This window comes from Pelodiscus sinensis, chromosome 26, assembly GCF_052426305.1.
Source record: "Pelodiscus sinensis isolate ZL-2025 chromosome 26, ASM5242630v1, whole genome shotgun sequence".
NCBI classification, from domain to species: Eukaryota; Metazoa; Chordata; order Testudines; family Trionychidae; genus Pelodiscus; species Pelodiscus sinensis.
The window spans coordinates 5,564,157-5,576,182 of NC_143077.1; the positions used below are offsets into that span (position 1 = coordinate 5,564,157).

At 62.8% G+C, this 12,026-nt stretch overlaps 1 protein-coding gene across 3 annotated transcripts in view; it reads right to left on the reverse strand.

Annotated features, from left to right (window-relative positions):
• Positions 1-1,077: 1,077 nt before the first annotated feature.
• The window catches only part of KCNQ4 (potassium voltage-gated channel subfamily Q member 4), a 95,741-nt gene continuing 84,792 nt past the window's right edge, over positions 1,078-12,026 (reverse strand). For all 3 annotated transcript variants that reach the window (XM_089773499.1, XM_075909066.2, XM_075909068.2), the window contains 4 exons: positions 11,909-12,011; positions 7,563-7,694; positions 6,657-6,783; positions 1,078-5,686 (listed from right to left, as the gene is read on the reverse strand). In XM_089773499.1, coding sequence (XP_089629625.1) covers positions 5,468-5,686; positions 6,657-6,783; positions 7,563-7,694; positions 11,909-12,011 — 581 coding nt within the window. In that variant the 3' untranslated portion in view covers positions 1,078-5,467. The remainder of the gene's footprint in view (positions 5,687-6,656; positions 6,784-7,562; positions 7,695-11,908; positions 12,012-12,026) is intronic.

Consider the following 12,026-nt stretch of genomic DNA (forward strand, 5'->3'; position numbering starts at 1 on the left):
GCTCTTCCGTGCGCTGCACAAGGCTCCCCGTGACACGCTCCTCCGTGCGCTGCACAAGGCTCCCGGTGACACGCTCCTCCGTGCGCTGCACAAGGCTCCCGGTGACACGCTCCTCCGTGTGCTGCACAAGGCTCCCCGTGACACGCTCCTCCGTGCGCTGCACAAGGCTCCCCGTGACACGCTCCTCCGTGCGCTGCACAAGGCTCCCCATGACACGCTCCTCCGTGCGTTGCACAAGGCTCCCCGTGACACGCTCCTCCGTGCGACTGCAGGGCAGGGGCTTGGTCAGCAAGGCCGAGCACCTTGAGTGACGCCCCCAGCTCCTCAGCCTGGCGCTGCCCCCACCACAGAGCCAACAGGCCGATGGCCCAGCCCCAGCAATGGTGAAACGTCCCCGCTGCGGGTGCCGCTCCCCCCCCTCCCCGGGGCTAGAAATCCCCCCACGGAACGCGCGGCCTCCCAAAGGACTCCTGCCTCCCACCCCCAGCCCTAGGGCCGAGGAGGCTCCTCGTTTGGGGGCCAGAGCAGGGGCCGAGACGTCAGGGCTCCTGGCCTCTAGTCTATCACCTCCTTGTGCGGGCAAGTCACGCCCTGTGCCTCAGTTTCCCCATTTGCAGCTCAGGAGCACGGATGTCCCGAGGGGTGGGGCTTGGGCAGCTAAGTCAGCCTCGGCAAAGGGCTTTCACCTCCCCCAGGCAAAAGGGGCAATTATCGAATCAACTCCACAGTGGGGGCTGGGAGGAGCTCCGATCCTGGGGCCTCTTTCTCCCCTGGCCCCGCATGCCGGTAACATCCCTGGAGTGGAGTGACCGGCCATACCCTGAGGGGGCAAAGGGCGGGGGTGAGGAGCTGGGACCCTGACATGGTGCCCCCCGGGGTGGGTTCCTTAGCATGGCTCGGCCCAAAAGCCCCGGCAGAGCCCCAGTGAGGCTGGCACGGGGCTGGGGCGCCACCTACTGGGGGCAATGAAGAAGCGACCCAGGGGAGCCGGCCGGGGCCCCTTGCCAAGGAGAGCCCCTCTGGAGGGGCGCTGGAGGCGGGGGGTGGAAGAGGAGGAAGGAGGCAGACAGGCAGCCATCTACGTAAAACTTTAATGAAACAAATAAGTTAATAACTTAGTCAAGTGAGGTAACTATCTTCGTCTGGGAAACAAGGGGTCGCTGGGAATTCACTGGAGGGGTTTCCTACTTCTCCTCCTCCACGCCCCACCCCCACCGTCCTGCCCCCAACCGCATCCACGTCCCCCAGACACGAGACACGTCTGCCTGGGAGCAGGGACTGGCGCGTGCCCTCCCACGCTGCAGGGCGATGGGCACCACGATCGGGGCAGGGCCGGGGGGGGCCGAGGGGCTCGGTGCACAAGACACATGCATGAGCATGCAGCAGGTTGGGGAGAGACCGGCTCCAGGCGAGGCTCTCAGGGCGAGCGGGCGGCATGCACGACCCGGCATGGAATGCAAGCGGGACCCCCATGGCCTAGCTCCGGCGCAGGGGCAGCCTGTCCCACCCCGCCGGCGGCAGAGCAGGGCGGGTGGGGCGGACTCCTTACACTCTAGCCTCGCCGGAGGCAGGTCCTTTTGACCTGGACCCTCACCGGTGCACAAGGCCTCTGAAGGCCAGGAGCCCCCCGGGGTGGTGGAAGGAGGCGGCGGTGGGGCCGGACTGACGCATGCAGCCCCCAACGTGCCGGGAAGGGCCAGGGCGGCTGGCCTGCATGGGAGGCCCCGTTCCACAGCCAGGCTGGGTCCTAGCCCCCTAGCCCCTGGGAGCCCCTCCTCCCCGTTTCGCTCTCCAGCAGCGCCTGAGGCCAGCAAGACCCCGCTTAGGCCCTGCGGTCTGGGGTGCAGAGGGAGGCTCCAGCCCTCTTCTGCTGCCTCTTGGCGGGTGGGGGAACCACAGGGCGCTGGCCTGTGCGAAAAGGCCCAGGGGCCAGGTGTCCTCTGGTCCCATCCCCCCACCCCACTGCTGCTGGATGGTGTTTGGAGCAGGCTGGGACGGGCGTTCGGCTCCCTCCTGGAGGGCAGGGGCTGCCTGGGCCCCAGCTGCCTCGGCAGAGGGGGATGATAAATAGCAATATCCCATCTGATGCCCCATGACAAATGCATGAGCCCTGCACACACCAGCTGGCTCCCCCCCCCCCCCATGCAACTAGCTCCAGGAAGGGGCAGCTGCCCCAGTTCTGCGGGGGGCGTGCGTCAGACTGGGGCGCGTATGGAGATACTGGAAGACATTTAACTGCATAGGAGAGGTAACTGGCAGGCACAAAGACACATCCCACCTCCCTTTCCAGGCAGGGATCCCTAGTGGTAAGATCTACTTCCCGCCCCCCTCCCCCGCTCCCCCCCCAGCCACACACACGTCTCAGGCAGCAGGGGCAGATGTGCGGAAACAGGAGGGTTCACATGGGGACCAGGGCTCTGAGTGCAAAGCGAAATCTGTTCCTAGCTGGACTGGACGACACTGAAATCCCCATGGGCCAAACCCACCCTCTTATCCCAGCGCCCGTTCCTGCAGTGGCACCAAATCGGGCCTGGGGAGGGGTTCTGAGTCCAGGCCTGACCCAGCCAGCTCCAACTGATACGGCACAAGCCTGACCACAGAGCGCGGGCAGGGGAGAGCGGGGGCCGTCGGGGCACCAAGGCGGGGGCGAAGGCCCCCGTCCGGCAGCAAAGTCACTCACGGAACCCAGGTTTGAAATGAGCTGGTGATGTGTTAATTGGGGGGGGAGGGGCAGGATGTAGGGCAGGGGAGGGCAATAATTTTTGCAGGGGGAGCCACTTCACAAATTTTGGTACATGGTCTGTGGACTGGAGGGGGGCGGGGCCTCAGACAGAAGGGGTGGGGCTGGGCTACAGAGAACGAGAGAGAAAAAGTGTGTGTGTATGTGAGAGACTTTGGGATAGGGACGTTACATATCGGTTAATTGACTAGTCGAGTAACCTCGTGAATTCGTATCGGTTACTCGACTATTCTATAGTGCCTGGGGGCGGGGCCGGCAGCCAGGGCGCTCCCAGCCCCACTCCCAAGGAGCCCCCTGACACTTTGCACGGCTGCCTCTGTATCAGAGGGAGCAGCACGGGGTGCCAGGCGGGAGCTGGTCCACGAGGGAAGCCAGTTTAAAAACCAGCTCCACTCGTGGACCAGCTGCCTGTCACCCCGTGCTGCTGCCTCTGATAAAGAGGCAGCAGCGCGGGGTGGCAGCAGACCCTCTCCAGGGTGGGAGCTCAGCTCATGGACCTGGCACGAGCCAGAACTGAGCCGGGCTGCCTGCCCACCTGGCTCCTAATACATTTTAAATGCCGAGCCACAGCAGGGTAAGTCCCAGACCCAGCGCAAGCCAGGCCTGAGCCCGGCCGCTGGCCAGCCTGCTAACAAATTAACTGGCAGGGAAGGGGGGGGGGGGGAAACGCATGTCGTCTCTAGCATTCACCGGTACGTTTTGCTTATCGGTTCATCGGTTAACCGACTACACTATTGCATCCCTACCTTGGGGCACAGATTGGGTGTGTGGGGCACAGAGACTGGGAGAGTGTGTGTGGCAGTGATTGTGTGGGTGCGGCACAGAGACAGTGTAGCACACACTGGGGTGTGTGACAGTGACACAGAGTGTGTGTAAGTTTCTGAGAGAAGTCACGCGCTGTCTCTGTAATGGAAATCTGTCCTGCTCTGTTGTCTCCCCTTCCTCTCCTCTCCTCCCCCTGTTCTGCACTCCTCTGAGTCACATGCTGCTGACTGTGTGTCTGTGTCTACAACCCCTGCTCTGCAGAGATGGGGGACTGGGGCAGGGGGACACTGTGACTTCAGCCCTTCCCTCCACCCCCTGCACAGGTAGTGGGAGAATCCTGGGAGCAACTGGGCTTCAGGATGGAGCAAGGCTGGGGAGGGGCAGCTGAACACACGCTGCCGACTGTACGTCTCCGTGCGCTGCCAATCAGCTGGGTGGGCCGGAGAGAAATGCTTGGTGGGCTGGATCCAGCCCCCGGGCCTGAGTTTGCCCATCCCTGCTCTAGGGCCAAGGCACCGAAGTGCTGAGAAAGACGAGCTGGTATCTGAGTGAAGCCCCGTGCCCAGCTACCATGGGGGAGGCAGCAGAAGGGGGCAAGGAAGAGAAGCGATTCAGTTGGGGAACAGGCTCTGGGATATTGGGTCCCCTACGCTACTGCTGCCGTCCATGCCCCTGGCTGTATGGAAGCCACAACAGGCAAGTAGGCAGACTAGACATGCTGGGGGCAGACAGGCTACTGCTAAGTTACGCTGACCCTCCTCCTAGCTGTGCCCACACACCCGCCCACCCCACAGCCAGGTGCAGCGGACCAGACCCAGGCCAGCTGTTAACTCCACGGCTTCATGCCGTAGGGCTCTGTTGGGTCCAACGGGCCAGCAACACCCGCTCAAGTCCAGCCCCTCCGATTCTGTTCACCGGGCTCCAAAGGACCAGCACGTGAAACCTCAGTGATTCGGGCTACCCAGGATCCAGCCCAGGTGTGTAGGGAAAAGACCTATTGCTTATGCCGAGGGGTTGTACAACCGCCCCTATCGTCGGCCTGGAAGGTTGCCTATTGAAACGCGGCCGCGTCATCGCAGCTCTCTGCCCGCAGGGCGCCGCCGTGGAAAGGCGCCACCGTGCTTATGGAGTTTCCGTCATGGCCGCGGCGCTCTGGCTGAGGGGGAGGCAGGAACCGTGGGGAACCCAGCCATGCTATTGCCTGGGTCGGGAAGAAACCACATTCAATCGAGTCGCAATGCCCCTCGGTTAGCACGGGGCAGGAAAGGGTGACCTAGGCTTGCATAGCTGTTAGTAAAAACCCTGCGCCGGCTGCAGGGGCTCAGAGCCGCAGGGAGGCAGAGTACACAGGAAGGTAGAACCGCCAGCCTGGCTCTCGGGAAGTCTGTCATTGCATACCCTGTGTCAAAGCTCCTGCCCACGTCAGTTCCTGGAGAGGCACCAGAAGAAAGACCGAGCGGCCAGGCTCTGTGGCCCGTTGGCTCCCGGGCCAGCTTGTCCTCCCTTAAGCACCACCCCAAGCAGGGATGTGCGGGAGCAGGGATTCCCTCCGCAGAGAAGTCTGCCCGCAAAGGACAAAGTCTAGAGGCGGATGCTGTATGTGAAAGAGCATCTCAGCTACCAAAGCAAGTCCCTGGCGTTTCTCTCTTCGGTTGGTAGGTTAATGCCGTCAGGACCGCTCTGCTGCCCCGCTGGGGTCCGGGCCCCTGCGTAGCCAGCTGGCTCCCGGGGGCCGAACTGTGTCGTAATTCCTGCCCGTGCCCGGTCAGAAGGAAGACTTGCTCAAGTAAAAACAAGGGGAGGCTCATAGTGCATCAGAACGCGTCCGACGAGGCCGCGCGGTCCCCAGCCTGGAACCCGGATGAGTCCAGGGGTCGGTCTGCAAGAACGTTCCCCGCCAGGCTCCCGACCGGTCCCCCCGACTCTGCCCTGGGTTGGCCCCACCGGTGCCGGGAGCCCCGCTCAGTCCATGTTGGTGCTGGCCGACCTGGAGATGTTTAAGGTCTGTGCGGACACAGAGATGTCCTCGTGCTCTACGGGGCTGTGGTAGTCGGAGGTGATGTCCGGGTCGACGCCGGGGATCGGCACGGCCGCCAGGGGGAAGGAGTTCGAGGAGCCTTTCCGCAGGCACTGGGAATAGAAGCCAAGTAACAAATCCAGCTTGTGCTCTATGGACTGCACCTGGAGGGGGTGGGGAAGAAGAGGGGGGCGACTGAGTCACGCCTGGTGCGACTGGAATAGGGATACAATGGGTGGGGGGGCTTCCCAGATTCAGGGGAGAACAGGTTTTGCTCCATGTGAGCAACTTCCATGAAGAAGCCGCCTGTCTGCCCAGGGAACCTAACGCCCAGGGCTCTGCTCTGTCCTCTGGGCCCCCCTCCACCCCGCCCAGCCCTTCCTGGAGGTGGGACTAGAACCCAGGAGTCCAGGCTCCGCCCCCCACTCTATCACTGCCCCCCCCAGCTGGGACTAGAACCCAGGAGTCCAGGCTCCGCCCCCCCACTCTATCACTGCCCCCCCCCAGCGTGGACTAGAACCCAGGAGTCCAGGCTCCGCCCCCCACTCTATCACTGCCCCCCCCAGCTTGGACTAGAACCCAGGAGTCCAGGCTCTGCCCCCCACTCTATCACTGCCCCCCCCAGCTGGGACTCGAACTCAGGAGTCCAGGCTCTGCCCCCCACTCTATCACTGCCCCCCCCAGCTGGGACTCGAACTCAGGAGTCCAGGCTCCGCCCCCCACTCTATCACTGCCCCCCCCAGCTTGGACTAGAACCCAGGAGTCCAGGCTCCGCCCCCCACTCTATCACTGCCCCCCCCAGCTTGGACTAGAACCCAGGAGTCCAGGCTCCGCCCCCCACTCTCTCACTGCCCCCCCCAGCTGGGACTAGAACCCAGGAGTCCAGGCTCCGCCCCCCACTCTCTCACTGCCCCCCCCCAGCTGGGACTAGAACCCAGGAGTCCCGGCTCCCCCTGCTCATCACTAGACTGCTGAAAAACAACGTGACCGCTGGTCTCTCTTCTACCCCCCCCGGACGCGGCGGGGCGGCCAGCCAGCTGGCTTCTCTCCTGATGACGCTCACATCCACGCACGCCACGCGAGGGGGCCACGCCGCGTCTTTGGGCGCTGCCCCCTCCCCCGGCCCAGCCTTACTTGTTTCTCCACTTTGACCACGCGGCCCATCATGCTGACTTCGTCCACCAGGTCGGCCTCCAGGGACGGTTTGTCTCCTTTCTTCCTCTCCACGGCCAGGGCTCCCCGGCCCACGATCTGATCCACGCTGCGGGGCGGGGGAGGGGAGCAGGCGCCTTAGTTCCACCACCGGGATCCGAGGGGAAGGGGCCTTTGAGGCCCAGAGGAGCAGGGCCCAGAAACCAGGGAGCTGGGTCTGTCTGGACCCCGGAGGGCCTGGCACACGTGGCCTCCTACTTGCCATCACGGCAGGCCGGGGAGAACCCACCTTTTCAGCGGTTTCAAACCGTTTCAAGCCACGCCAGGGGCCACCACCGCTCTGGCTTAGGGCCTGCCAGCCCCCGTAATACAGCGGGGGGCAGGCCAGGCGAGGGAGTCGCCCGCATGAGTGGCCTCCTTCATCTCAGCGGGCCGCACGGTTGCTGCTGGCCCGACGACAGCAGGGCCCAAGTGATTTAGGCACCTTGGCCACATTCCCCCCCCCCCCCCAAGGGGACTGAGATACCAAGGTGTCTCAATCCCATTGGTTGTCAATGGGACCTTGGCTCCCGGGGGCATGAGGGCCACAGCGCACACGCTCCTCGATAGCTGGGCCTAAGGGTCCAAGCCAGAGCTCGCCGACAGCAGGAGACCCCCTTCCTGTTGATTTCAAAGGGCTCTAAGCCAGGCCAGCGGCAGAGTCAGCCGCTGCTCGGGCCTGGACCTGCCTTGCACTGGGTGGGGTGGCGGGGGGGGGGGAAGGGTCACTCTCCCAGCATGCCTCGCCCTGGGGACGCCGTGGCACCCCACCCCGCCGGGCCAGCGGTCCCTGGGAGTCGCTGTGCCCAGCAGTGGCTCCGGGCCGCAGGGGTTCGGGAGGCAGCTCACCGGGACTGGAGGCTCTTGATGCGGCCCAGCATGTCGATGTGGCCGGCTGAGTACTGCTCGATGACGTCCTTGACGTCGTAGGGCCGCAGGGTCTCCTTGAACTTCCTCTTCGCAACCAGGAACTTCAGGATCCTGCCGGGACACGAGATTTCCTCAGAGAGGGGGCGGCTGGGGACGGGGCTAAGCAACAGGCTGGACACGGCTCTCTCTGAAGCCCTAGGACCAACGTGCCCTCTAAATGTTTCCACCCTTTGTGCGGAATACATTTTGTTATATGCACTGAGGCTTGTGCGGATGTGCACCACTGGTAGAAACATGGCTCTGCTAATCAGCTGGGCAGCGTTGGAACCTCTCCTACGAGCTGTCCAAGTGCTCAGCTTGCAGGAAACACTGGCCTAGGACCCACTGAGACAGCTGAGCTTCCACGAGTCCCCAGGGCTCTCTTCAAGCCATGGACTCTGGGGATGGGACAGACTCTCACCTGTGGAACTCCCTGCCACTGGGAGTCTGGATGAGCCCAGGCCTTAGCACCTTCAGGGTGAGAGCAACCTCTTGGCACGAGGGCTTTCCCCGTGGAGACCCTGACTACCGAAGGGTCTGTCCTCTGTTCCAGCTCTCTCAGGGGCAAGCTACACTTCCTTCGCCCCCCCCCCCCTCGGGGCAAGGGACACTCTCTGCCTCGAGGTGCGGTGCCTCCAGCCGTTCGGCCTGGTGTGCCTGGCCGAGCCGCACCCCTTTCAGACCCTGGAGTCAGAGGGCTGGGCTCAGGCATGCTGCAGGGGTGGGAGGGTCGGTGGGGGGCAGACGATCTCTCTGGCTTAGAGCGTTTACCCCAGGTCCCTTCCCTCTTGCAGCAGGAAATAACCCGCCTGCCTGTTTTCCACGGCAGCGCGACCTCCCCTTAGAGCAGGGGTGGGCAGTAATTTTCGTAGGGGGGTCACTTAGAATCCTAGAATCCTAGGGCTGGAAGGGACCTCAGGAGTCATCGAGTCCAGCCCCCCGCCCAAGGCAGGACCAATCCAACTCCACCATCCCAGCCAGGGCTCTGTCAAGCCAGGACTTACTGAATTTTGGAACTGGTCACGGACTGGCTTGCTCCTCCCACTCCCTGCGGGAAGGGGCGGGGCTGGGTGGCCTGGCAGCCACTTGGGTTACAGCGGCTATTTAAAGGGCTCGTGGCTCCGCCCCCTCCTAGGGTAGCGCCGCGACCAGGAGCCATTTAAATAGGATTATAGAATCCCAGAACCATAGAGCTGGAAGAGACCTCAGGAGTCATTGAGTCCAGCCCCCTGCCCAAGGCAGGACCAACCCCAACTAAATCAACCCAGCCAGGGCTTTGTCAAGCCGAGACTTAAACACCTCTAGGGATGGAGACTCCACCACCTCCCTAGGGAACCCCTCCCAGTGCTTCCCCACCCTCCTAGGGAAAGAGTTTTTGCTAATATCCAACCTGGACCTCTCCCATCTCAACTTGAGCCCATTGCTCCTTGTTCTGCCATTAGTCACCACTGAGAACAGCCTCTCTCCATCCTCTTTGGAACCTCCCTTCAGGGAGTTGCAGGCTGCTCTCAAATCCCCCCTCACTCTTCGCTTCTGCAGACGAAACAGACCCAACTCCCTCAGCCTCTCCTCATAGGTCATGTGCTCCAGGTGCCTCATGATTTTCATTGCCCTCCGCTGGACCCTCTCCAATGCGTCCACATCCTTTTGTAGTGGGGGGCCCAGAACTGGACACAATACTCCAGATGTGGCCTCACCAGAGCCGAATAAAGGGGAATAATGACATGTCTGGATCTGCTGGCAATGCTCCTCCTAGTGCACCCTAATATGCCATCAGCCTGCTTGGCTACAAGGGCGCCCTGGTGATTCCTATCCAGCTTCTCAGCCACTGTAACCCCCAGGGCCTTTTCTGCAGAACTGCTCCTTCGCCGGTTGGCCCCCAGCCTGTGACAATGCCGGGGATTCCTCACTTCACTCTGCACTTGTCCTTCCTGAACCTCTTCAGATTTCTTGTGGCCCAACCCTCCAATCTGTTGGCTGGGCAGATCCGGCCTGGCTTCCCACCCCAGGGCCCTTCAGTCACCGGCTCCTTAGCAAACAATTGGCAGAGATGCAGGGAGGGGGGGAGGGGCGGGAGGCGGCTTTGTGCCTACAGGCTTTGTGCGCACCGCTAGGACCGGGCCCTTGGGAGCCTCAGCCGTGTGCGCTTCCGGCTCGCGTCAAGTGGCCTCCAATAGCTGGCGAAGTGAGAAAGGCTCCGGCTGCCGGACTGGAGGCTGGCGCTGGGGGCAAGGGCGCTGGTGTGGACGCGTCACAGCCTGGGGGGGAGCCTGCTGTGGGCTTAGGAAAAGGGGACAGGTCCCGGCTGGATTTTTCCAAAGCTGCCCCCCAGGTCGGTACCAGCCAAGTGCAGATAAGAGCGTGAGCTGGCCAGGTGCCAGCAGCTGGTCTGGAAAAATGCAGGGACAGAATCGCCCCTCCGACTGTTTGATCCTGACTACCGGCCTCTGCTCTAACCACTAGACCTCCCCTCCTCGCCCAGACCTGGGAACAGAACCCAGGAGTCCCGCTTTCCCACTCTAAGCCTAGACCCCCCCCCCTTCTAGAGCTGGCAACAGAACCCAGGTGTCCCTGGCTCCCAGCCCCTCTGCTCCACCATTAACAATGGGTTCGTATCTCACAGCGCTGACCTCACCCCGCTAGAGCCCCACATCACCTCCCCGTTAAAGAGCCAACATATTAAATTGGGGGGGGGGTTATTTCAACATCACTTCCCCCACCCCTTCTCCCGGTCCCCCCCACCCTGCTCGCTGCGGCTAGGCGTTGCTAGCTCAGCATTCCGCTGTCCTGAACCTCACTGAACCGGGACCCCAACATCTGTGGGGTGGCAGGACCATGCATGTTCCAGGACCAGAGTCCCGGTGGAGGGCTGGTGGCTGGGAGGCCAACACACCACAGCCGGGCTGCCTGGCAGGGCAGTGGGGCAAGCACTGGCCAGCGGCCGGGCCAGGTCTGGGGGCACCGTGGCAGGGAAGACAGAAATGACCTTCCCTGGTCTGGCAAAACCCCTCATCTGGGACAGGGCAGGTCCCCAGGGGGCTGGACCAGGGAGGCCCAACCTGTACAACCAGGCCAGAGGAGGTGGCTAGAGATGACGAGGTCCCTGTTCCAGCCACTGGAATAAATTGCCTGGGGAGGTTGTGGAATCTCCATCACTGGAGATATTCAGAGCAGGTTGGACAGACGCCTGTCAGGGATGCTCTAAACGGTGCTTGGTCCTGCCGGGAGGGCCGGGGACTGGCCTTGGGGACCCTCGCGGTCCCTTCCAGCTGTTGGATTCTATATGGCTCCTAACAACAGATGTGTTCAGGGCGGTCTCTCCGGATGGGTGGGGAGCGGCCGGCAGGCCTGGCTTTTGTCTGCAGGACAGCGCCTGCCTGCAGGTTTTCAGACCAGGAAAAGAATTGACTTGGACACACAACAAGCAGGGACGCTGCTGCCACCGAGCTCACGCCTCTGACCACTCGGCTCCGGGTCGGTGCCGGTCGGTGCCGCTCTCCGGGCTCGGGCGCCTACGCTGGCCCCAGAACACGCCTGCTCAGCCAAGAGGCGGCATCAGGGAGCCTTGCCAGGGCACCAAAGGGCTGGCAAATCAGTGAAACAGAAATGGGGAGAGACCAGCCAGCCCTCAGTGGACACTGTAGTAGCAGCTCTGGTGCAGGGGTGGGGATCTCCCAGGAGGGCAGAGCCTACCCGGCCAAGAACCCTCTGCCCCCCCTCAGATCCCTGTCCCACACCGCCTCGGAGGAGCGGAAGGCTCAGCAGTCAGCTTGAAGTGTGAAGAGCTGGATGCTGCTGGGGCCTGGATCGTGGACTGGGCCATGCCCTCATGGGGGGGGGGGCTTTCAGGGCAAACGGTCTGAACCCTGTAAAAGTCCTGGTCCTCATCACATCCTTTGGCAAGGAGTTCCACAGGTTGACTGTGCATTGCATGAAGAAAAATTTCCTTTTGTTTGTTTGAAACCTGCCACCTACATCTCAGAAAGGGCTGGGAACGTGCTTCTTCCCTCCCAACCCAGCGCGGCCTCAGAGGCTGTGCACAGAGCTAGCCTGCTCCTCCTCTCCCCGCTCGCTGGCCGGCCTGAGTCCTGTGCAGAGCCAGCACCCTAACGAAGACCCTCTGAGAGCCTGCCCGGGGCAGCTGCTTGGGAGAGGCCCCCACCCAAACCTCCGGCAGGATGGACATGGCCGATTGCCCAGCCGGCTGCCTGCCATGGGTGGAGACCTGGTTGTGGTGTGTGGCTGGCTGGCTGTGGATGCAGGGATGGTGGGTTAACTGGGCTCACCTCACAGCCCGAATGAGGGTTTTCACAGCTGGCATGATGTCCTCGAAGGTCAGGTCGCACTGGTAGCCCTTGTCCTCCGTGCTCTCCTCCGCCGGGCCGTCAACTGAGGACAGAGCAT